The 27,064-nt window shown below is 47.2% G+C and overlaps 1 protein-coding gene across 1 annotated transcript in view; it reads right to left on the bottom strand.

The window, feature by feature from the left end:
* Positions 1-27,064, bottom strand: part of PKD2L2 (polycystin 2 like 2, transient receptor potential cation channel) — a 1,478,337-nt gene that overhangs the window by 249,869 nt on the left and 1,201,404 nt on the right. The window contains exon 11 of the mRNA XM_085615012.1: positions 3,864-3,964. Within this exon, the coding sequence (XP_085471138.1) occupies positions 3,864-3,964 (101 nt within the window). The remainder of the gene's footprint in view (positions 1-3,863; positions 3,965-27,064) is intronic.

The raw sequence follows: 27,064 nt of genomic DNA, 5'->3' as shown, positions 1-27,064 counted from the left end.
GTGGAAGAGGGAAGTTAAACATGTAGCAAAAGTCTTTACATTATAGAAACAGTTACATAGAAATGTAAAGTCCTAGAAGATAAACAACCACATACATTAATCCTCCTTCTCTGCTCTTTACATACAGAGAACACATATGATTGAGTTGAACCTTACCTGCTTCACTGGTTAGACGGTGGGGCACTTCTTCATTTTTCTTCCTTTGTTTCCCCTCTTCCCCATTACACCAGACTTGATTTGACATTGTTAGGCATACTCTATGAGTAGGGGAAGTTGGGACCTTTCTTCTGAAACTTGTATATCGTTCCTGCGGAAACAACAGGTGAGAGCTAACAGTGGTAGTTTAGTGGTATTTCCCATATTGGGTGACATTTTGTCTTTGTTAGCCATAGTGACCTTACCTAAGCAGATGAAACTAAGACAGGTAGTACCCTCACTGACTGTACTGGCATCTGTACTGGTAAGACTGCCTCATTCATTATTATTTAATTATCCCTCGTCATCGTCCATCAAAATCCCCCCTACCCAGCACCACCGCTCCTACCTGCACGGGCCGCGGTTGCTCATTAGCATGTCTACCAAACAAGTGCTCAGCATCAAAAGTCATGTCTACAACTTTGGATTATACTTCAAAACATAGTGAGTGCATGCGTCAATGTTGTTGTCCTTGTCTTTGAAGTGACCAGGATCATCTTCAGTACAGATGGTAACATTTGTGATACCATCGTCCACCAAGTCGTTCTCAAGAGCATCTTCATCAAGTGAGCCAAAGTAGGGGATGTTATTGTTGATGGCTTAGTCATCGTTAAGGTCTTGCATGTCATCGATGGACATCTCCAGCACTGAATTAGGGGTGTGAGAAACTTGTGTACTTTGCTGTAGAATAATTATTCGAAGTTACCTCATTATTACTCAAAATCATGTGGAATTACGCAAAATGCATCTTGTACTCAAATAATTACTTGAACAGTCTCTGGGTAAAAACGTAACTTTAAAATATTATTTCAAGTTCATTTCCAGCCGCTCGCATTCTGAGTTGTAGTTTCACACTCAAAAATTACCTGAGCAGTCCATTGGGGTAAAAAATCTACTTGAAATGCACTTTGTGTTAAACAATTACCCAAACGGTACATCTTGTATTAAAATTTCTCCCTGAAATTACGTGAAGTGGCGTAATAGCAAACTTTTTTGTAATTTCAAGTAAATTTCTTTATGTGAAATTAACAAAATTGCACCAATTATGCTGGAGTAATTAACATTTTTCCCAGGCCTGGGGTTCTTTGTGGTTTACTCGTCAACAAAGCGTTATCGATGCAGCCTTTGACATCGACGTTGGTGCCTTCGTGGACTGTCTCTTGCTCACTGGCAACTCTGGCGCTGACAATGGCTTCAACAATAGGGGCTCTGCTCGTTGATGGGACATTGTTGGGGACAGTCTATTTCAAAGTGGATCTCAACAGACTGTCACAGGAGCTAATACTAACCCCTCACTGGTCTTGTGTGCCTTGGTCTTGACAGGAGGTTTCTCTCCTGCGCTAGACGTCTTGTACTTAGAGGCAGAACCAGAAAGAGCTTCACTGACAAGATCTTTTCAGCTGTCTTCTTTTCACGATCTGGCTTTTGCAGCAATGTCAAGGGGAGCACTCTTTAAGAAGTCACCTCTAGGTGAAGGTGCCTCAAGTGATAGTAACAGCAGGCCTTCACTTTCCAGGAGTGTCATGGTGCTAATGTTCTTGCAAATGATGCACTGTGTTGCAGAATGCTCATCCTTTTTTAGGCATTTGTGGCCATTTGTACATGGATCACCCACAAAAACACTCTTGCTCAATAGGACATACACAGATTAAAAAGTCTTTTATTTCTTAGAGTATCTATCATGATATGACAGACGTCTCTGCGATCAACAATCCAACCACAAACATGTGGATGACACTCACCTTATACACAAGGGGGTGAAGGATGAACATTCCAGAAAACAGAAAAGCTGAAAAATAGTTAAGTTCACTTCAGGAGAAGAGCAGAAGGTCACCATCCATTCAGCAGATGCAAAGTAGAAAGTCTGAAAGTTGGTGTCTCTAAGGAGGGTTGGCGCTCTGAGCTAACAAAACTGATTGGTTGGATGATTGTTTTTAATATTATTTTCAATGTTAGTAGCTGTACTGGAATATTGATGTGTTACATTGACTGAGGGTTCCCAGCCTGGCATGAGGGCATCAATTGAAACATGTGATTCTTTAAACGCTCCAGTGCTGGAGAACAAATATTGTACATAATCCAAGAACTCAAAGCATGAACTAAAGAACCACGAGCTGCAGATTGCAGAGCTGACATGGAACATAGTAACAGTCACATTGGTACAGAACAATGGCTCTGAATTAAAGGTTAGTCTGTGAGAAGGTTGAAGACCATCAGGTCACTACTGGGTTAATTGGATGAAGACAACATATGAGGAGCTGAGAATGCATTTAGCTTCACCCACCAAACGTTTTAGGGCTAGCTAACAGATGAGAGCAAACTGATCACCATCCTTCAGATGCTCGTCCACCAAAACTACAGGACCCTTTTAATACATGTGGCTCTTTGTGAATCAGATTTGTGTAACACAAAATATTTTTTCGTTGTAACATTTCTTCCACAAAAAAAGTTGCAAACTATAATCCACTCCTTAGGACGTATTTGAAAGAGAAGTGCATACTCCACAAAATACTGTAGTCAGGTTCAACATGCAAACTCCCAAAAATGGCAGCTTTTGAAATACTAAGAAGTGTGGTACTAGGGGTTGGGTTGAGCACCCCAACATGACAACTTAAATGGTAAGATAGATTTAAAAATGGGTGTGGTGAAGGAAGTGAGATGTGGTCCAGAAAGGACATAGGCCTAATAGGTTTGAGCCAGAGAGGGGCATGATCATTGCGGTCGGGACATGGCTTAAGACAGAAGAAGCATGGCTTCCTGCAATGTTTGAGTCTGATTAAAGGTGTTAGTAATCTCCCACTTGTGTGGCACTTTTGGGCTGTCATATCCTAAGAGACCCATCAAAACTCATAAAAAATTAGCAGCATATTCATGCAATTCAATAAATGGTCATCAACAATCAGTAGCTAGCAATATATATATACATTTTTAAAAATGAGAACACATCTTACACATGCAACTCACTTTTTAATTATAGTTAGAATTTCACATTTCCAAAATGAGAGATCAAAAACTGCCAAATATTGTGACTTTTTCTTGGTGACGTAGCTGAAGTTAGAAGCAAGTTATGGATTTTTAATGAAAATGTACAACTTATTATGTTGAAAATGTGAATTCTAATTCACCTATAAAAATAACTTGCAACTAAAGAAGTCTTTACTTAGTATGGAACTGAATATGCACAAAAAAGGAGGTTGATTGTTAGAAATATATGTAACCGTAATACAAGACATACCAGAACTGAAACGAATTTGCATTTTAATGTGACTGCATTCTTGCTATGTTTTGTAATGTAAACACCACAGAAAATGGGAATGGAGCTCGAAGTTTGTCTGCGTACTCATTATCCAGATTTCTATGTTAATTTAAAGCATAGAAATATCACCTTCAGCATGTTTGGATTATTAGCTAATAAAGGAAAAATTGTGCCGTAAAATGCCTTATCCGGCCTTGCTTTTGCAAACATTTTCCCGTGGGGGAAAACCCCCCTGAAACCTTCTAAAGAGTGTCAGCCTTGCTCAATTAATCACATTACAGGAACATATGTTGACACTTCACATCTTTCAAATGTCACCAGCCGCCACTGATAAAGTATAACACTTTTATACTAATCCTTTCTAGATTTGTAGCCAGTGCTGCTTCCAGTATAAACTTACGTGATTCCATACCCTTTCACGTCTTCTTCAAACGGTTCAAAATTTACTTTTCCTGGAATGTTTTCCACTGTTGCCTTTTTGAGTTTCAGTTTCACAAGTGCTCTTTCATAACTCTGAAAACAGACATAACAGTGTTTCTCATTAGACTCATATAAAAAGGAATCATGCAAATATTTATTTGATTGAAAACACATTATCATTTTATAATCTGCAACAGATATGAATAGCTTGTCAACAGCAAGCAAGTCACACTTTCACACAATTCTCTCCTCAATATAGGTATTATAACCGTAACCTTTATCCCACGCAGAGGTTATGCGTGCTTTTATTTTCCCCATTTTCACCTATATATGCAGCAAAGTACTTTCGTATTCAGGCCACTTCTGTGCCTTCCGTTGTAAAGTATGCAGGCTGGATCCGTTCCTTAGAATCCAGCTCATGGGAACTTGCCGTTTTGCTAAAACTAGGGCTAAGTAAATGAATCTGCTTGTTACTTTCTTTGCCTTTAGGCGTGCATATAGGCAGAAAGAACAAAGGACTTACCTTCTGTAACATCTTATCTGGTAGAGACTCTATCTAGCCACAAATCCCTTACCTTAGAATTATTACCAGATGTCAGACTGGATCGGGAAATATTTCACGAGCATTACTCCTGCATGCCAGCAGGTGACATCGTTCAGCTCTGCGTGGCGTCATCCACACCGGAAGGATGTGTGCAGTGCCTACATAGGCGCCACCCCAGCGCGCTGACGTCTGTTATTTTTTGCGAGTTTCCGCGCTAAAAGTACAGAGCCACAGAGTTCACTGACCACTGGTGTGGAAAACTAGGGCTCTGAAAGGGGAAAGCCCTGTTCCTAAAAATCTGCAGAGCAGGGAGAATGGGTTGTTCAATAAGAAATCTGCGGCTAGAGTCCCTACCAGATAAGGTGCTACCAAAGGTAAGTTACTTGTTCATCTGATAAAGACTCGTAGACGCAGATTCCTTGCCTTAAATAGATACCCAAACAATACTTCGCCACAGGTGGGTCTGTGGACCAATTTCACACGAGGACGTCCTGCAGGACCAAACATGCAAAACGGCTAAAGAACCCGCAAACCTTCAGGGGGTTGCTTCTTAGCTATGTCGTGTAGCTCCTATAATAGTTATACAGGATCTGCGCGTTTGGACAGCATACACTGTTGGATTGGTAACAGACTGACTCTGAACACCCCCACCGGATATGTTGGCATTTTTGTACCAACTAGCTCACAGTGCCACTAGAATCCCCTCTTACCAAGAAACGATTTACAATTTCTGTGAAATGGAAGGGGCAATTTGTATGTATAAGTGCCTGTTTCTCTGCCGAAGACCCTACGACTTGAAGATCAAAAGTCTCTCGAGCGGAGGTTAAGGACACGGATTTCTGTATAAGCATGGCTTTCATTCTGCTCAAAGCATCAAACCGTATTAATGAAATATTTAGCAAAGGCCATAACGGCGCCTCCCTGGCTGTATGTCTTGGTGGAAACAATACTTGCATACAGCAACTAACCCTGGAACTCACGGTTACCAGATTTGCGATGCCGGAGAAGCATCCCACAGCAACCTTGACCGTTCAACATCAAGGAACTCCCATTCAAAAGTAGCCTGAACACTGGAGTGATCACAGCAACTGGGGAACCCTTTAAGTGACAGGATAAGTTTGCTACAGAACCGTTACAGGCCCCATGAAGCATTATATCCTGGCATATGAGTGATCCACTTAAAGAATTCTTGCAGTTTGTGCCGCTTAAAAATACCTCTTTATCCCCACTGTGGCTCGAAACCTGTACAGTAATTCCCAAGATTCCTTGATAAATTCCCTACCCATTTCTTTATATCTGCCCGTCTGCATTTGTTCAAGGCAATATTGGAATTGAAAAGTAGTGACCGGAAGAGTTATATGACCATGGATCAACCATTCTGTGGATGGTGACTCTGCCACTGTAAATGCTAATCTGCCCAGTTTTTCAATATGCTGCATTGTATACTTGCTCCCCTCTTTGCTATTTCTATCTGTTTTTCTGTTAGATTGTATGAAGAAAACAGACGTGCTGTTTATGAAACGCCAAGGCACACAGCCTGCGCGCAAGGATTGCAGCGTCCAGCTTAATAACATAATAGAACGCAATTGTGATTGCCCGTGTTGTAATATTTACAAATCCTGTTCTAGTACATCAGTAGCAGAAGATACAATGTTGCCCAGTGAATATATCCTGGAGGTTATTGTCGTTAACCCATTGTCGACCACTGCTAGAGCTTTTTCTAGGTTTATACAATCTATTTCTCGTAATCTTTCCGTGGCCTCTTCTTGTGATATTTTCCAAATCTCATTATAGACAGCATAATAGAAACGTTTGTGACGTGGCTTCCTAGGACCTAATAAAAAGTCCTGTAGGTCCACATCCTCTGTAAGTAATGATAAGTGTTGTTTCACATGTGTGAGTGTTGAGGTCTTTAGCCAATTGAGGCATAACTTCCCAACCCTGTACAATGTCACTACCCCCGGGTGTTGTCTCTGTGGATCCGGCCTGTTGATACTAAATATTTTGGTTTTACCCATGAATCTTACCTGACAGCTATTGGTGTCTGTGGGCCAATTCAACAATCCCTTCCAATAGGGCTCTGATCTATTGTATTGCATGATGGCATCTAGTGTAACCTCGACTTGTGATGTTATGTTACCCTCAGTGTGTGATGGTGTGGGCAAACTGAGGTGTATTCAAATCTTTGTTTTTGAATAATCCAAGACAGGTCATTTGTTGCACTGTTTCATTCAAAAACGTTATTTGTTGAGGAATAAGGCATGCTCTAAATAGTGCCTCTGTTCCCTGGACCTGCCAGTCTCAGTACACCAGACAGATTTTAAGTCTATGGTGTCTTTCCATAAGTCAAAACCGTGTTCAGACAACTGGGCAATAATGGAAGCAGAATAAATCTGTTTTGTGTTTGTCAACATATTTCTCTGTGTTGGTGCAACCTTATAATAATATGAGGCTGGGTCTGACGTGTTAAACCCTAAAAAATATGGAAATTTCCGTGCAAATGTCTTTGAACTGCTTTTTGGTGGTGTCGGGCAATGTTCGCATTTGTGGTATGTGAAAGCATTTCTGGGATTAGCAGATTTATACAGAAAGTGATAACCATAACGTTGATAGCAATACATTGTTTCAAAGTCTGATGTGTCTTCTAACATTTCATTATTAGAAAAAGCAGCAGATTTTTCTAAATCAGACAACATATTTAAACAGTTTCATAATCTCAATCAACAGAAACTGTACTGGAGGTAATGATATCACTCAATTAAATTTTAAAATAAATGCGGTACTTTTAAAAGTTCCGTCGGACTAAATATAAGTTCCATTTATAAGAATACTAAAGACAGACATGTACTAAGCCTATCCAGAAAAGAAAGAAGAGTATCCCGGTAATTACCCAGAGTTCTACCCAAGGTGATACCAGGTAAGTATTTTTAGGAAAGTTCAGAAAATCCTTAAATCTTTGTAGACGAGTTTTTGGGGCTTGCATTGTTTCAGGTTCACTTGGATCCAATGAAAATGAATCAAAGTCAATGAAATAGCCAGATGCAGATCGATCAATTTTCGGCAAATCTCCAGGTCTTGTGGAAACTGTAGCTTGCTCTTGTTGGGGCATGTTGACGTAGATATCTGTGTTTGGTTGAATAGAAATTTGCCTTTTATTTGAGTTCTGATTTTGAACTTCAGTTTCAAGAGGAACGAGTTCCATCGCATTGTTGCATAGTCCATCATTCCGTGCAGGTGACCCTTCAAACGTGATGAGTCTTTGGGGCCGATTCCGATAGCCGGTCGGACAGCTGTGCGTAGCCTTACCATGCGACCGACACGTACCCGGAGCCGGTCCGTCCTGTAGAGTAAGTACGATGCGCATAACTGCCAAAAACCCGACCGACACGTAGCCCATGATTCAAGCTCCATTCTCCGTCTGAGCCGTAACTCCTAACGCTGAACCGAGTAGCCCGGAAGCAGTATCCATAGGAGTTTCCGGCATGACAAGTACGATGCGTACTTCCTATGCGCCGGACGGGTCGCCACGTACGGGACATCACAGGATCCGGAAAACAAGCATATCAGCTACGATTCGCGCCACAACTCAATACACTTCTACGAGATGGACCAGCTTGCAGCGGGTACGAGACGGAGCAACAAGTATCGTGTACGACACGAACACATCATGAATCCCATCACGCAGGTCATACCAGTACTCTACATCTATGACCAGCTCAGGAACCGATGCCGACGGCGCAGGTGGTAAGTCAGACACCTATCACATAAACAAATGACACGTACCCGCAAAATGGCACACACACACATGGGGATCCACATCCTGGCCACTAACAACAGCCCACCATAGGGGTTGCATGGCCAGCACCACTAACACCCCCACCCACAGAGTTTATGTTGCCCATCACTACTGCCACCCCCAGCCATAGGGTTGATGTTGCCCATCACCCCTGCCACCCCCACTCACAGGGGACCTGTTGCCCATCACCCCTGCCACCCCCACCCATAGGGCTTATGTTGCCCATCACTACTGCCATCCCCAGCCATAGGGCTGATGTTGCCTATCACCCCTGCCACCCCCACTCACAGGGGACCTGTTGCCCATCACCCCTGCCACCCCCACCCATAGGGCTTATGTTGCCCATCACTACTGCCACCCCCAGCCATAGGGCTGATGTTGCCCATCACCCCTGCCACCCCACTCACAGGGAACCTGTTGCCCATCACTACTGCCACCCCCAGCCATAGGGCGATGTTGCCCATCACCCCTGCCACTCCCACTCACAGGGGACCTGTTGCCAATCACCCCTGCCACCCCCACCCAAAGGGCTTATGTTGCCCATCACTACTGCCACCCCCAGCCATAGGGCTGATGTTGCCCATCACTACTGCCACCCCCAGCCATAGGGCCTATGTTGCCCATCACCCCTGCCACCCACAGGGGATGTGTTGCCCATCACTACTGCCACCCCCAGCCATAGGGCTGATGTTGCCCATCACTACTGCCACCCCCAGCCATAGGGCTGATGTTGCCCATCCCCCCTGCCACCCCCAATCACAGGGGACCTGTTGCCCATCACCCCTGCCACCCCCACCCATAGGGCTTATGTTGCCCATCACTACTCCCAGCCATAGGGCCGATGTTGCCCATCACCCCTGCCACCCCCACTCACAGGGGACCTGTTGCCCATCACCCCTGCCACCCACACCCATAGGGGACCTGTTGCCCATCACTACTGCCACCCCCAGCCATAGGATGGGTGATGCGCAACACATCCAGCATACTCCAACATCAGGTATGTCAGCAAAATACATCCCCCCTGACATCATGTCAACAGTGAGTAGTCTGTGACAAATGCCCACAACAGTGATTATGGCTACGAACATACAATGTAAGTAACAGCACATGTGTGACCAACACATGAGTGTGACATACACAAGGCAAGCATCACCATAGCACTGTGGCAATGTAAAAAGAACACCCCCTCACTGTATAGAACAGAAGTTAAGTGTGGGCTTCCAAAATGTAGCTGATGTTGAGCATTGTGGTGATAGGGACTAAACCCCCCCTCATCACAGTGACCAAAAGGTAAGTGTCATCAAGGTCAAAGCTGCAAATAACAAACAGCATGTATGATCCCTGCTCCCAACACATTAAACACTTCTGGGGCAAACTAGTGGTTGTGTCCCATACACACAGAGATGTGGTGAGGCTAACAGTGCTGTGAAAACATAACACAATCTCGGCCATGTGCAGACAAGCATCAGACATGGGGGCTGACAATGCATACAGTGTACAATAACACAAAAGCAGAAGTGACCATCACCAAGCATGCACACATCTTGAAAATAGACACACCAATCAAAACAACATGTGTAGACTGTAGGTGTCAGCACACAAACTCACATTCCATGCCAGCAATGGCACCTGACAACCAGGATGAATGTGCACAATGATGTGATATGACACACAGGGACAGCAGGCAAAATCACAGAAACAGCATCCAGACAAAGGCCCACAACGGCAATACCAATGCACTGGTGCAGATGCACAAACAGGCAAACTCACACTGCACATCTGACACAGCATGTGTGTGTGTGTGTGTCACAGTATCCCCAGGCAACTACACAACACAGGAGGGGGGCAGAACCACAGTGACACAGATGTGGACACAGTGCCATACAAAAGTAAACCATAATTGGGACACCCTCAGTGGGCAATCAGGCATTGGGAGATGAGAGGGAGCACAACAGACACATGTGACACAAGCGGGAATGAACACCAACTAGCACAGCAAGAGACTGACACACAACAGCACTACCCCCAGGGACCAGACATTAGGGTGACAAGCATGCATGACACAGGCAGATGTCGTACAAACTGTGAAACCCAGACGTGTCCTGTGCCACAAACGTACCTCACACATACACAAACACAAATCACTCAGCATGGCCCCTCATCCATGGACAAACGGGAGCTAGGGGACCATCCATGCAAACATTCACATCAGTCCACCTTCAACACCACACACCCTGAACTGCAACAATGTGTATCTGTGAAGCCCGCATGGACAGGTGACATTGCACATGCACCCATGATAAACACAGGAATGTTGGGAGGAACTAAGGTGCACAGATACATCACACAAGGACAGTTTACAACCCTGGGGAATGACAGACATACTGCACTGTATGCGGTACTTGGCCATGACCTCAAAGCTCACGTAACCTTCAGAATCCCTGCCACAGTCCCAGGACAATGCAGAAGCCAAGGAGAACCACAAGGCACACATGCTGACACCTGCCAGCATCGCAGCCATGAACCCGACAAGTGGGAGCAGTCACACACACATACAAATGTCTCAATCACTGAAAACTACCACCTAGGGACAAAGACATGATTTAGCAAATAAACAGGTGCCTTGAGGAACCCTGACTGTGTTCCATCTGTGTCTGACCACATCATCACCACTCAGAACTGACAAATCCCAATGAGGATACACCAATTAATAGTAGTGTGTCATGCACCCACACATCTGGTAGCCCATTTGAAAAGTAGTGGGATGAACCCAGTACCACTCAGCAAGCATCAACAACAGGAACATATTAAGGGAACACTGTCTGTGTATGAACAGGGATGTGGACACACACACATGCTCATACAACACACACCATGGGCCCAGGCCATGTCACTGGACAACACACTTACTTGAGGGGACCCAACTCCTGTGGAAGCCCAGCTGTGCCAAACATTCACCGCAAGTCTCACTCATGTCTGCAGAACACTTGGTCAGTCAGCCATCAGTTACCACACAATGAAGGCTCTGGTCACAACAGCCTGGGTACGTGAGTCTCCCCTAAGTCATCTGCACATACCCAAAACATATGTCTAGCAAGTTGCACAGAGGACCCAGTTGCTCCTATAACAATGATGCCCACACCTGTAGGTCCAGTGTTGATGAGCATAAAGTCTGTGGAAGTGACAAATTGGACAATGGGAAGCACATCATATGTGCATGGGTGCAAGCCAAAGATGTGACCATGCAAATGAAATGCTCACAGAGAGATGTCCACAAATAGTTGATCCTGACACACCCAGGTAGCTGCAAAGGATGACATGGATACCCACCAGAATAGGATACATATCTCATGGACCACAGGGAGTACCTCACAGCAAAACATCAGTATTCAACATTGTAAACAAAGCATCACAGGTGCAAGGGCATGTTCAACATTACCAACATAATGTACAGCTAAATCTAGTTCACAGGGATAAAGAAAAAAGCTTTATTCAGCATATTAAAAGTTAAACGTCTGTTCAAACAAAAGGCCAATGGCCAGTCCATGTCCAAATGCCAAGGAGTGAAGTAGAGTGACAACTGTCACACCTTTCTTGCCTGCACTGCTAAGGACCGGGGTCATCCCCTCGGAGGGGCATACATGGGGGCAGGCCAGGCACCGCAGGGACAGGATCAGAGCGCAGCAGAAGGAGGCAGTGAAGAGGTGGTGGATGCAGGTGAGACACTTGCAACTGCAGTGGAGCTGACTGAAGTGGTGGGTGCTGTCACAACTGTGGGGCACAAGTCAGATGGTGTGGGTGCCGGCACAACTCCAGTGGGCAGGTCAGATGGAGTGGATTGGCTCACCACTGCAGTGCCCAAGTCAGACGGGGTGGTAGTGGACTCCAATGCAGTGCCTACATCCATGGGAGTGGAATGGGGGGCAGGTGAGGTCAGCAGGGCATGATGGGGGACACGGTCCCCACATCAGTGGCACTAACCGTCTGACCAGGTGTGGAGGAGCAAGTTCTAGGGGGGGATGGCCTTAGCATTTTGGGAATGGTGTATCTGTGGGTGGGGGAACCCGGGGCAGGGTGTGGCGGGGGAACCTCTGGAGTGGTGGCCTGGGGGATGAAGGACGGAGACTTTGCCTTGGAGCTGCGTGGTGGTCTTGCTCTTCTGGCACCGGGAGGACTTGCGGGTGGGGGTCTCTGTCTGACTGCGTCTGGGGGAGGGTGTCTGGGTGTGAGGGGCACTCCCCTCTGTGTGTGGGGACTTCCTCTTCCCCTTGTAATCAGGATCTGCTGGGTCGGTGGGGAAGAGGCCAAGGTCACAGAGGAAGAGCTTCTGGGGAGATGGGGTTGCAGGTGAGGCAAGGGAAGGGGGCTGGGAGGGAGAGGTCTTGGAGGACTGTGGAGTGGTTGTGGATGACTTTGTGTGTGTCTGCAAACCAGCCCCTGTGAGTGTGGTATCAGTCCCCTGCGCTTGCTTGTGTGCATGTCTAGACCTTGGTTTGGGGGTTTCTGAGCTTGGGACAGGTAGGGTGCAAGGAATCGTGGGTGGTGCAGGGGTAGGAGGGGTGCGGGACTGTTGGAGGAGGGACACTGCTGCTGTCAGGGAGGAGGCCACGGACTGATTGGTCCTCTGTAGGGCAGACATGCCCGAGGAAATGCCCTCCATGAATGACACCAGTTGTGTCAACAGACCTGTGTGTGCATGGAGGACCTTCAGCATAGACGTCTGCCCTACATGCATCTGTCTAAGTAAGTCCACAGACTCCTCACTCAGGGCAGCAGGGGACACAGGGGCAGGGGGTGCGGTGCCTGGCACAAAGGAGACATGCTCACGAACACGGGCGCCCACAGGGACCTCTGGGATGGGAGCCGATGGGAGGGTGGTGGTGGTGGTGGCGGGGACAGCCTCACTAGCTGGGGTTTGGTGGCTGCTGACACCCGCCTCCACAGGGGAGTCATCCTCAGAGCTGCTGAGGCCCTCAAGTGGGGGGGATGGTGCTGACGACTCCTCTGTGTGGTTCCACTCGCCCTCCGTGCCACTGGGTCCACCCGACTCCTCTCCTTCTGTCCCTGTAAGGCTCTGTGGCTCCTCCTGATCCGTGGAGCTGTCCCCTCCTGTGGACGTGGATGTATCTGGATAGGAATAGGAAGTAAGAGAACAACCTCAGTCACCTGCACCGACTGCACACACCACAGTGAGTACATCACATCACAGGGCAAGCCCTGGCATCATCAGCTGAACACAGCTCAAAGTGCCAACACTGTTTAGAATAAGACAATTGTCATTCTCTGTAGGAGAGTAGGGTCTGCTTTCTATGTTCACCCCCACTTTTTGCATTTGCTTTACTGGTTTACGACTTAGATGTGGCTGTGGGCCTGCTAATCAGACCCACAGCTGTTCTCTCTCTAAATTAATACTATGTACTTTAGGTGCATAACCCATTTGGATAGGATCACCTTATTGGGCCCTGTACAGTGTACCCTAGGTACCCAGGGCATAGGTGTACCCTAGGCCTACCAGGGGCTGCAGCATGTATTGTGCCACCCCTGGCCTGGCCTTCCATTTTGACACAACTGGCTGATCACTCAGCTGGGGCAAGGTCGTGTAATCACCCCTTGCTTAGGTGTAGTATTCCTATACCTAACTTACATATAGACACATGTGTACCTATCAGTCACTCCTATGGCAGGCCTTGACAATCCTGGAGGCAGAGTGCTTGGTAACATGTGAGATGGTGCTCTAGCATGAGCTGAGCCTGTCTGCAGCTTTCGGAACCATGTCCTTATAGCTGTTCTATGATATAGCCTACCATATACTCTTAAAGTGCCTTATAATCTTAGACGGTTATGGTAACTATGGTTTGGCTTTATCAAAACATGTCGTGTAAGGTGTCTAACACTCGGGAATAATACCCCCATGCCATTTCTGGACATGAGAATATTATTCCCCCCTTCTAGAGGGAAAGACATGTTAAAATCATACTTCAACTGTTAGCCTCTGACCAAAGCCTCAGCATCACAAAATGGATGCTGCTGCCACGACACAAGTCTGACCTCCTGCAGCTGGGAGTGATCCCAGCCAGGGAGGCCTGGACAATAGGTTTCCTGCTTGGGGAGGTGCTAGCACCTCCCCAGACAGCCTTTAGTGTATTGGGGCAGGGTGGGCTGAAAGGAATGAGACATGCCTGGGGCACACAAGGTGCTCCTTGCATAGTTCAGTTCAAACCGGCGCTGGGGCACTCCAGCCCCAGCTCTGGCGCGAAACTGGACAAAGGGAAGTGGGTGTAACCACCCCCTCCCAGGTCCCACCCATAAGGCGTGACCTAGCAGGTATCCCAGCCCCCCAGATTAGTATAAGAGTGGGAGTTGGGCCTCAAGACTTTAGATTATCCTGAACCTGCAAAACTGAACAGAAACTCTGGACCTTCGACATTCGACGAAAGAAGAAGACTGAAGAATCTCCCTTGTAGCCAAGGAGTGGCTACCCTGTGCAAACAGGCACCATCAAGAGACTACCCTTTGCTTTGTGAAACGTTCGACGAGGAACCGACTGCAGAGCCCGACCAGAGCCTTGATTTCCAGACTTCTCCGACCCTCATCCACATCTGCAGCAGAGCTGAGATCCGTGGAGGCGACGAGCGACGTGGGACCGGCTACCTGGGAAAAGTGGCTAGTAACTTACAGCGCAGCTTCTGAGGTACCCTCGAAGTTGTGCACCGGGGATTGAGAAGCCCCAACCCCAAGCACCATCTGCACCGAAGACCAGCCCCCCACACTCCACGAGTCCTGCGTGGGGCCCTTCAGCATTTTCCTGCTTGCCGCGTCTGTCCGGTTGCTTGCCCGCTGGCTAGTGGCCTCTGTGACGACGCTCCCTGAAATCTTCTGCGCTGGTTTGGCTCCTCCAGACTGGCTCCCGCTTCTCTGCAAAGAAGAAGCACCCCAGACCTTCCTGGTCTGCACCAGAAGCAAGTCCCTTGTTCTTCGTGGGTTCCGCTTGCCAAGGCTTGGTGAGTCCTAGTCCAACTTCGACGCCGCCGACAGCAAGAGCCTTCGTGGGACAGCTCGCCTCCTGGTCCTGGTCGTCCTCGACGCTTCCTGGTCCTCCTGGCTGCAGCGACAAGCTTCACCTTCACCTGCAACTCTTCACGACATCGCCTGGTTCCTTCCTGGTTCCACGTGGTCACTGGCTAGTGACCTTGACTCTGTCCCCTCTGCTTGCAGGTTTCTTCTCTTCTTGATCCCAGCCTTGGGATCCACCGGACACTCTCCCCTGACTGCCTGTCAGCATCTTTCTTCAGGCATCCATAGGAGTCGACGACGAAAACGACGCATCTTCACCCCTATGCACCCGCAGCCTGTGGGCTAGGTAACTTGGGTAGTCCGGTGCTCATCAGGATAGTGACTATCCTAGTGTCTAGTTTTCAAGTCTCAACTTCCTAGCTACTCCGGAAGTGTCCTAAATCTATCTATTTCTAAACTGTAACATTGCTATTGACTTTTACGCATTACGCGTGAGTGTTTCCACTCTGCACACGAATCCCGTGGGCCTCCCACTCCCTAACTAACGCTAGTGTAGTGTAGCCCCAGCGATTCCCTAGGCCTAGGCCTATTCTATTTCCGTGACAGTGGTTCTTATACCACTTATTTAGTATATGGTTTGCGTGGCCCCTAGGGCCTAACTGTATTACTTACCTGTGTGACTTACTGTATGCATTAATAAGACTGTGTTGTACTTACCTCTAAACTCATAAAGAGTGCTGAGGGTTTGCTTAGAATAAATACACTTTATTTTATATATATATCTGTTGTGGTGTCCTTTCATTTGGTATTCAAGGGATTATATATGGTATCACAGCTGGCTTCACATGCCATTCAGAGTTTAGCCTAAGACTGCTCTTGTCCATGCTACCACTAGGATAGCTGGTCTATAAGGTTGACTTTACAACCAATCACCATAAGGGTATTTGGACTGATATAAGGTGTACACTATAACTAGTGACATCATACATCAGGCCAACTTCTCACATTGGTGAGCAGCGGTTGGGATCTGAGCTTGCTGTTGTAATACCATTGTAATCTTGAGATACTAAATTGAAAGATCACACAGATATTGTCTAGGTACATATAACATAGATTATTATACTTAAGTCCTACTGGACTTTGTAGTTGTAGGTTGAAGGGAATAACACACCCTGACTACAACTACTAGAAAGGTTTAGTAGATACAACTAGTGTAGGTAGGTGCACACACCACACCCTCACTAGATCATGCCTCTGGGAGGAGATCAAGTAGATGCTCTCTCAGGAGGGGCAGGTCTGCAGAAGACCCCCTCTAGGTATGATACCTTAACATTCCAGGAGATGAGACAATTGTGTACCTCCAGAGGAATAAAACAGGGTGCAAACCCTACCCTCCTTCAGTTAAGACAACTCCTAGAGGAGTATGATGCTCAGAGGGCATCTCAGGAAGGTGCCCTAGGCACAGAGGAGGGTCTACCCACCACAGAGGAGTCAGATGGGGCTTCAGATGGGGAGGTAGACAGCCAGAGCCAAGTAAGGAGACTTAGCCAGGCTAACTTAAGTTTACATGGGAGTTTGCATGGGGTCCCCCCATACAGACCCACAAGTAGACATTCACAGAGAAACAGGAAGGACAGATCCCCTTCAGGGGAATCCATCCACTCCCATGTCTCTAACATCTCTAATGCTTCCTCTCACAGGGGAATGACTTCACCTGAGAGAAAGGAGCATGCAGCCAGAATGAGGGAGGCTAATCTGAGGATTCAGAGGGAAGAACTTGCCCTTGCCAAAGAGAAGCTTGCTCTGGCTAGAGAACAAAAGTTAAGTGGGTTAGAACCCACTGGTGGCAGCAACATTCCTAGAGATAGAGACAGGCACTATGATAATAGAAACCTGAGCAAGATTGTCCCTCCCTACAAGTGTGGGGATGACATCCACAAATGGATAACTGCTTTGGAGAGAGCTTGCAAAGTACAGCAGGTACCCCAGAGTCAGTGGGCAGCTATCTTGTGGCTCTCCTTCTCTGAGAAAGGAAGAGACAAGCTCCTCACAGTTAGTGATGAGGATGCAGATAATTACACTGTCCTGAAGAGTGCTCTGATTGATGGGTTTGGCCTAACCACTGAACAATACAGGTTGTTGTTCAGGGATACCCAGAAGACACAGACTCAGGACTGGACTGACTTTGTAGATTGTGCCACTAAGGCTCTGGAAGGCTGGCTAATGGGAAGTAAGGTTAAGGACTATACAGGATTGTATAATTTGATCATGAGAGAACAAATACTTAACAACTGTCAAAACCAGCTATTGCATCAACACCTGATTGATTCTGATCTGACTTCTCCCCAAGAATTGGGAAAGAAGGCAGATAGATGGGTCAGGACTAGAGTTAAGCAGAAAAACCAGAACCAGGGCGGTGATCAGAAAAAGGCAGACCAGAAGGGTAATGAGCAGAAACAAAAAGACCAGAAGTCTTCACCAGGCCCCCAAAAGGCTCAGGGGGAGGGTGGTTCCAAAAAGGATAATAAGAAAGAAGGCCAAAAGAAACCATGGTGCAACTATTGTAAGTCTACCTCACATTGGTTTAGTGAGTGCACCAAAAAGGATAAGCCCCCAGCCACCATTGCCCCTAAGGCAACTGTACCCCCTAGTTCAGCTGTAAGTGGTGGTTCCCAGCAAAAGGGTGTAGTAGGGTTAACCCTGGGAACTGAGGAGGATTCTGGCCTAGTCAGAGTACCTACTCAGGCTGTCCTGATCTGTGATGGGGACTTAGCTTTGTCCTCTACTGTAGGCCCCAGTAACCTGGGCAAGTACAGACAGACACCTTTTATCAACCAAAGAATGGCTCAGGCCTACAGGGATACTGGGGCTAGTGTCACAATGGTGACACCTGCTTTTGTGGACCCTGGACAGATCATACTAGGTGAGAATTACCTAGTGACCAACGCTAGCAATGCCACTACCTCCCATAGTGTGGCTATTGTTAACTTCTCCTGGGGAGGGGTAACTGGCCTCAAGAAAGTTGTTGTTAGTTCAGACCTTCCTGTAGAGTGTTTACTGGGCAATGATCTTGAAACTTCAGTTTGGTCTGAAGTGGAGTATAGGACCCATGCAGAAATGCTGGGGATAGATGCACATGTCCTTGCTGTGACCAGGTCACAGGCCAAAAAGTGCAACACTGAACAAGTGCTGGATCCTGAAATTATGGACCAGTCACAATCCAAGAGAAAGAGCAGTAGGGTTAAGGCTGTGCCTTCCCCCCTGCCTCAGGTGGTGGATCAGCCCTCCCAGGAGGATGATTCTGAGAGCCCTGAAGGAACTGTCCTAGAAGAACTTGAACCTGATCAGGTTGAGTTTCTTGGGACAGGGGGACCTTCCAGGGCAGATCTGAGGCAGGCTCAATTAGACTGCCCCTCTCTTGAACCCCTCAGACAGCTGGCTGCTGCTGAGGCTGCAGGGAATGCTCAAGGTACCCATAGAGTGTATTGGGATGAAGGGCTACTGTACTCAGAGGCTAGAGACCCCAAGCCTGGTGCATCCAGGAGGTTGGTCATACCACTGAAGTTCAGAGGCTTCCTTCTAACCTTGGCCCATGATATTCCCCTTGCAGGACATTTAGGCCAGAACAAGACTTGGGACAGGCTTGTCCCTCACTTTCACTGGCCCCATATGTCAGAAGATACTAAGGAGTTTTGTCGCTCCTGTGTCACCTGCCAAGCCAGTGGCAAATCAGGTGGCACCACAAAGGCCCCCCTCATACCACTACCTGTGGTGGGGGTCCCCTTTGAAAGAGTGGGCATAGATATTGTAGGACCAATGGACCCACAAACAGCATCTGGGCACAGATTCATACTGGTGATAGTGGACCATGCCACCAGGTACCCAGAAGCAATTCCCCTGAGGACCACAACAGCTCCTGTTGTGGCAAGGGCCCTGCTTGGAGTATTCTCCAGAGTGGGCTTTCCAAAGGAGGTCATTTCTGACAGAGGTGCCAACTTTATGTCAGGATACTTGACTGCAATGTGGAAGGAGTGTGGTGTTAACTATAAGTTCACCACACCCTATCACCCACAGTGCAATGGGCTTGTTGAGAGATTCAACAAGACCCTAAAGGGAATGATAAAAGGATTACCAGACAAGCTTAGGCGAAGATGGGACATCCTTTTACCCTGCCTTCTGTTTGCTTACAGAGAGGTCCCACAAAAGGGGGTTGGCTACAGCCCTTTTGAGCTTTTGTTTGGGCATCCTGTAAGGGGACCCCTGTGTTTGGTGAAGGAAGGATGGGAGAGACCTCTCAGACAACCCAAACTAGACATAGTGGATTATGTACTTGGTCTCCGCTCCAGGATGGCAGAGTATATGAAGAAGGCTTCTAAAAACCTTGAGGCAAGCCAAGAACTCCAAAAAGCTTGGCATGACCAAAAGGCTGTACTGACTGTTTACCAGCCAGGACAGAAAGTGTGGGTGTTGGAGCCAGTGGCCCCAGCAGCACTCCAAGACAAATGGTCTGGACCCCACACTATTGTTGAGAAAAAGGGAGAAGTCACCTACTTGGTGGACCTTGGGACTCCCAGAAGCCCCCACAGGGTGCTTCATGTCAACAGATTGAAGGCATATGTTGACAGGGCAGACATGGGGCTACTCATGGCTACAGATGAGGGGCAGGAGGAAGAGAGTGACCCTCTCCCAGACCTGTTGACTCAGAACCCTGATGATGGCTCAGTTGATGGTGTGGTCTTTTCTGACAGCCTCACTGTCCATCAGCAACAGGACTGCAGACAAGTTCTGCAGGCCTACAGACATATGTTCTCTCTGACCCCAAGTCAGACAAACTGGTGCACCCATGAGGTGGACACTGGTGACAGTCTGCCTGTGAAGAGTAAAATCTACAGGCAACCTGACCATGTCAGGGACTGCATAAAAGTTGAGGTACAAAAGATGTTGGAGCTGGGAGTCATTGAACCTTCAGAGAGCCCTTGGGCTAGTCCTGTAGTCCTTGTGCCAAAGCCTCACACCCAAGATGGTAAGAGAGAGATGAGGTTTTGCGTGGATTACAGAGGTCTCAATGCTGTCACTAGGACAGATGCCCACCCAATACCTAGGGCAGATGAGCTCATTGACAGACTGGCAGCTGCTAAGTTTTTGAGCACATTTGACCTAACAGCAGGCTACTGGCAAATCAGACTAGCTGAGAGTGCAAAGGCCAAAACTGCTTTCTCGACCCCAGGAGGACATTATCAATTTGTGGTAATGCCCTTTGGTTTGAAGAATGCACCTGCCACTTTCCAAAGGCTGGTGAATCAAGTCCTTACTGGGTTGGATGATTACTGTGCAGCTTATCTTGATGATATTGCTGTCTTTAGCTCCACCTGGGAGGATCACCTGGTCCACCTGAGGAATGTTTTAGAGGCCCTGCAAAAGGCAGGCCTCACTATCAAGGCCACTAAGTGCCAGATAGGGCAGAGCAAGGTTGTATACCTGGGCCACCTAGTTGGTGGGGGTCAGGTTCAACCACTGGAGAGCAAGATCCAGACCATAAAGGACTGGGCTCCTCCAACTACCCAGACTCAGGTCAGAGCTTTCTTGGGCCTGACTGGGTACTACAGAAAGTTTGTTAAGAACTATGGGTCCATAGTGACACCACTTAATGACTTGACCTCCAAGAAGATGCCAAAGAAAGTTCAGTGGACAGTAAGCTGTCAAAAAGCATTTGATGGCCTGAAGCAGGCCATGTGCAGTGCACCTATTCTGAAAAGTCCAGACTACTCCAAAGAGTTCATTGTCCAGACAGATGCTTCTGAGTTAGGTGTGGGAGCTGTTCTTTCACAACTGAATGTAGATGGTCAAGACCAGCCCATTGCTTTTATAAGTAGAAGGCTGACCCCTAGAGAGAAACGTTGGTCAGCTATTGAGAGGGAGGCCTTTGCTGTGGTTTGGGCCCTGAAGAAGCTGAGGCCATACTTGTTTGGCACTCACTTCAAGATTCAGACAGACCATAAGCCCCTCTTGTGGCTAAATCAGATGAAGGGTGAAAATCCCAAACTTCTTAGGTGGTCCATTTCCCTACAGGGGATGGACTTCACAGTGGAACATAGACCTGGGACTGACCATGCCAATGCAGATGGACTCTCCAGATATTTCCACTTAGAACATGAAGACTCAACTGGTCAAGGTTAGTTTAATGTCCCTAAGTTTGGGGGGGGGGTTGTGTAGGAGAGTAGGGTCTGCTTTCTATGTTCACCCCCACTTTTTGCTTTTGCTTTACTGGTTTACGACTTAGATGTGGCTGTGGGCCTGCTAATCAGACCCACAGCCCTGCTGTTCTCTCTCTAAATTAATACTATGTACTTTAGGTGCATAGCCCATTTGGATAGGATCACCTTATTGGGCCCTGTACAGTGTACCCTAGGTACCCAGGGCATAGGTGTACCCTAGGCCTACCAGGGGCTGCAGCATGTATTGTGCCACCCCTGGCCTGGCCTTCCATTTTGACACAACTGGCTGATCACTCAGCTGGGGCAAGGTCGTGTAATCACCCCTTGCTTAGGTGTAGTATTCCTATACCTAACTAACATATAGACACATGTGTACCTATCAGTCACTCCTATGGCAGGCCTTGACAATCCTGGAGGCAGAGTGCTTGGTAACATGTGAGATGGTGCTCTAGCATGAGCTGAGCCTGTCTGCAGCTTTCGGAACCATGTCCTTATAGCTGTTCTATGATATAGCCTACCATATACTCTTAAAGTGCCTTATAATCTTAGACGGTTATGGTAACTATGGTTTGGCTTTATCAAAACATGTCGTGTAAGGTGTCTAACACTCGGGAATAATACCCCCATGCCATTTCTGGACATGAGAATATTATTCCCCCCTTCTAGAGGGAAAGACATGTTAAAATCATACTTCAACTGTTAGCCTCTGACCAAAGCCTCAGCATCACAAAATGGATGCTGCTGCCACGACACAAGTCTGACCTCCTGCAGCTGGGAGTGATCCCAGCCAGGGAGGCCTGGACAATAGGTTTCCTGCTTGGGGAGGTGCTAGCACCTCCCCAGACAGCCTTTAGTGTATTGGGGCAGGGTGGGCTGAAAGGAATGAGACATGCCTGGGGCACACAAGGTGCTCCTTGCATAGTCCAGTTCAAACCGGCGCTGGGGCACTCCAGCCCCAGCTCTGGCGCGAAACTGGACAAAGGGAAGTGGGTGTAACCACCCCCTCCCAGGTCCCACCCATAAGGCGTGACCTAGCAGGTATCCCAGCCCCCCAGATTAGTATAAGAGTGGGAGTTGGGCCTCAAGACTTTAGATTATCCTGAACCTGCAAAACTGAACAGAAACTCTGGACCTTCGACATTCGACGAAAGAAGAAGACTGAAGAATCTCCCTTGTAGCCAAGGAGTGGCTACCCTGTGCAAACAGGCACCATCAAGAGACTACCCTTTGCTTTGTGAAACGTTCGACGAGGAACCGACTGCAGAGCCCGACCAGAGCCTTGATTTCCAGACTTCTCCGACCCTCATCCACATCTGCAGCAGAGCTGAGATCCGTGGAGGCGACGAGCGACGTGGGACCGGCTACCTGGGAAAAGTGGCTAGTAACTTACAGCGCAGCTTCTGAGGTACCCTCGAAGTTGTGCACCGGGGATTGAGAAGCCCCAACCCCAAGCACCATCTGCACCGAAGACCAGCCCCCCACACTCCACGAGTCCTGCGTGGGGCCCTTCAGCATTTTCCTGCTTGCCGCGTCTGTCCGGTTGCTTGCCCGCTGGCTAGTGGCCTCTGTGACGACGCTCCCTGAAATCTTCTGCGCTGGTTTGGCTCCTCCAGACTGGCTCCCGCTTCTCTGCAAAGAAGAAGCACCCCAGACCTTCCTGGTCTGCACCAGAAGCAAGTCCCTTGTTCTTCGTGGGTTCCGCTTGCCAAGGCTTGGTGAGTCCTAGTCCAACTTCGACGCCGCCGACAGCAAGAGCCTTCGTGGGACAGCTCGCCTCCTGGTCCTGGTCGTCCTCGACGCTTCCTGGTCCTCCTGGCTGCAGCGACAAGCTTCACCTTCACCTGCAACTCTTCACGACATCGCCTGGTTCCTTCCTGGTTCCACGTGGTCACTGGCTAGTGACCTTGACTCTGTCCCCTCTGCTTGCAGGTTTCTTCTCTTCTTGATCCCAGCCTTGGGATCCACCGGACACTCTCCCCTGACTGCCTGTCAGCATCTTTCTTCAGGCATCCATAGGAGTCGACGACGAAAACGACGCATCTTCACCCCTATGCACCCGCAGCCTGTGGGCTAGGTAACTTGGGTACTCCGGTGCTCATCAGGATAGTGACTATCCTAGTGTCTAGTTTTCAAGTCTCAACTTCCTAGCTACTCCGGAAGTGTCCTAAATCTATCTATTTCTAAACTGTAACATTGCTATTGACTTTTACGCATTACGCGTGAGTGTTTCCACTCTGCACACGAATCCCGTGGGCCTCCCACTCCCTAACTAACGCTAGTGTAGTGTAGCCCCAGCGATTCCCTAGGCCTAGGCCTATTCTATTTCCGTGACAGTGGTTCTTATACCACTTATTTAGTATATGGTTTGCGTGGCCCCTAGGGCCTAACTGTATTACTTACCTGTGTGACTTACTGTATGCATTAATAAGACTGTGTTGTACTTACCTCTAAACTCATAAAGAGTGCTGAGGGTTTGCTTAGAATAAATACACTTTATTTTATATATATATCTGTTGTGGTGTCCTTTCATTTGGTATTCAAGGGATTATATATGGTATCACAGCTGGCTTCACATGCCATTCAGAGTTTAGCCTAAGACTGCTCTTGTCCATGCTACCACTAGGATAGCTGGTCTATAAGGTTGACTTTACAACCAATCACCATAAGGGTATTTGGACTGATATAAGGTGTACACTATAACTAGTGACATCATACATCAGGCCAACTTCTCACATTCTCAACATCAACCATGGCACACATATCCCTCCTTGAATTTCACACATATGTCCGTTGCATGTTGGATGCTAACACCCCAATGTGCCAACATGCACCACCCACACATTAGTTGTACATGCAAGTAAACATGTAGGAGTATGTCACTATACACACAGCACATCTCTTGCTACTGACTCAGTACAGGTGTCCGGATGAAGGGATGGGCAGAGACTCATTTCTGGCCAGGTCTACGTGAAACAGTGTTTGGCCCTGGACAGTAGTCAGGTGGCTAAGCAAGTGTGACGTACTTGATATACATACTCCTGAGGCACCAACATTGGAGTCCCCTGCTGCATGGGTTTGTTTGGAATACCCCAGCCACATGTTGCGAGTCAGACCAGCAATTGGTACACATCTCAAGGGCACACACAGATCAAAAAGTCAGATCTCAGGCACACAACAGAGTCATGGGAACAGATGCTGACCGGTAGCTGAAGCATAGCTGACTGCAGGGACACAGTGCCCTAGTGACACAAGCAACAGACTGTAGTGGCCACACCTGTGGAACAGATGAGGAGGGTGCATCACACAATTGAGGGACGTGAGTACTGGACTACAAGACCTACGTAATGTGGAAGTGTGGCCTGGCAAAAAGAGTGCTATTAGCATGTCAGACATAGTACACAGGTTAGGCATGGACTTACCCCCTTCCTGCTGCTGTCTGGCCTTCTGCTGCCTATCCAGATCCGGGAAGACCACCGCCAGTATCTGGAGCATGTGGGGAGTCAGGGTCCGGTGTCCGCCCCTCCTGCGTGGAGGTGACAGCTTCAGCTGGGCTCTAGCTATCCTCCAGGTCTAGCCCCGAAGGTCCTGCCACCTCTTCTGGCAGTTGCGGATCCGGCGCTTGTAGCCCCCCACAGAACAAACAGCCCGGGCGATGGTCAGCCAGATCGCCTGCTTCTGGTGGGCATCAACCTGTGAGGATGACAAAGTGAAAAGTACATTAACACACATGCCCCATATTTGTGCAGCACACATTTGGATATATATGTCATCATCAAAAAGGGAAATGAATTACACAGGTAGTGCAACCATGTGGAAGGAAAAATCACCTGCATGTCTGACATGTTAACAATGCCTGGTTGGTTTAAGCTTGCAATAATGCACTTTAGCAGCAGGAAAATAATTCATTACATGTACCTACACACTTTGGGGGATGGAGGTAGTCAGTGAGAATGTTTGCCACTGGTGTACACACTGCTAGTACTGCTAGTCAGACAACATGCATAATTAGGAAGTCAGTGGACTGCACACTCACCTGCTCCCCTGGTTTCCCATAGCGCTTGCTGTACTGTGGAAGGAGCCCGTCCAGCAGGGCCTGGTTCTCCTCCTCAGTGAAGGCTGGGGCCCTCTCCAGAGTATGTGCCATAGCAGGAGCCAGAGGATGCAGAGACAGCAGCAGTGGTAGCAGGGATGTGGTCCAGTAGCATGTAGTGCAGGCAAGTGAGCTCCCTGGGGGCCAGCCAGCCTTATATCTGTGCTGCAGAGGCAGAATCTGTGCCATGTGTCCCAAGTGATAGGTCCAACACGTTGCATTCTATGAATCTGGCCAATCCATTTAAAAGTACGACTCGTACACGCCTTCCGCATCGTTCAAATCTTCACCTTCATGGAACACTTGAAATTGCAACATTGTTGTAGGCATCCAACTGAATTTCCAGTGCACAACTCGTACATGTTTTGAAGCCGCATCCGTCTCCATGACAGTACGGAGCCAATGGGTGCGCCCGGCTCGTTCAACTGACTGTACAATGCGTATTTTGAATATACACATGCACCCGTCTCCATACGATTCAATGGCCAAGGCGTACGCCTGTCTCGGTATATTGGAAAACGAAAAAGCACCAGGCTCAGTGCAATGATAAAAATGACAAAGTGCGTTGTAACTTCAGAAACAAACCAAAATCAATGCAAAAAAGGGGGCTAGAATTATTACAAATTACTTTTATTATTTTTGTTGCTTGTTCTTTTTATATTCATCAAAAGTTTTTTTCTTTTTTTAAAAAAAAAACATTAATATTCATCGTTTTGTTCTGTTCAATTTGCATGAAATTATAATACCAATACATGGGTAATTATAAAACACAGAACAGATATGACAAAAGTATGAGGTTTGACACTGAACAAGTATGACAAAAGTATGAAGTTGACGCGTTTCGGCAGAGCCTTCTTCAGAATGTTCTTGTCAGTGTTTACTATGGAAAGTAAACAACAATACATATTTCTTTAAATTCTAGTAATACAATGAGAGAAGAATATCCATTCAATTTAAAACCAAGCGATGTACATAAATTTGATCTGAAGTTACTCAGCTCTATTAGCCACCAATAAACAAGTAATTCATTCCTAACTAGGAACTTTAAATAATAAAAATAGTGACTAACACTGAAAACGTCCAAGACCCAAATACAAGGAGGTGTTATGGAACTGAATGGATGAATCTTTTAACAAATAAAGAACAAAAATAACAATCATGTCTATTGTGAAAGAAAGAGAGTGAAACAGAGTAGAAGATAAACAGAAAAAGAAAAAGAAATCTAAGCCAAATCACTATAATAATGTCAGAAAGATGTGAAGTAAGATTCGTACCTATAATCTGATGAGCTTTTCAAGTAGTGGGAGGTTGCTTAATCTGAGGGCCCACAAAAAGAGGAATAATCTTAAAAGAAAAAAATGTATTTAAATGAGAAAGCATAATGAAGGATATACTTTCATCTATATTCTGAATTCTAATATGCCTAATTTAGAAAGTTGCTGACAATTTATAATCAAGGTAAAACAGGTATCTTACTAGATCTTACCTACTTAAGATAAGTTGCGGCAAAGGTCATGAGTTGATGTGATTACCA

The sequence above is a fragment of the Triturus cristatus genome, chromosome 7, assembly GCF_964204655.1.
Source record: "Triturus cristatus chromosome 7, aTriCri1.1, whole genome shotgun sequence".
Lineage (NCBI taxonomy): Eukaryota > Metazoa > Chordata > Amphibia > Caudata > Salamandridae > Triturus > Triturus cristatus.
The sequence above is the reverse complement of the archived record's forward strand: the minus strand, read 5'-3'. Positions and strand labels throughout refer to the sequence as shown.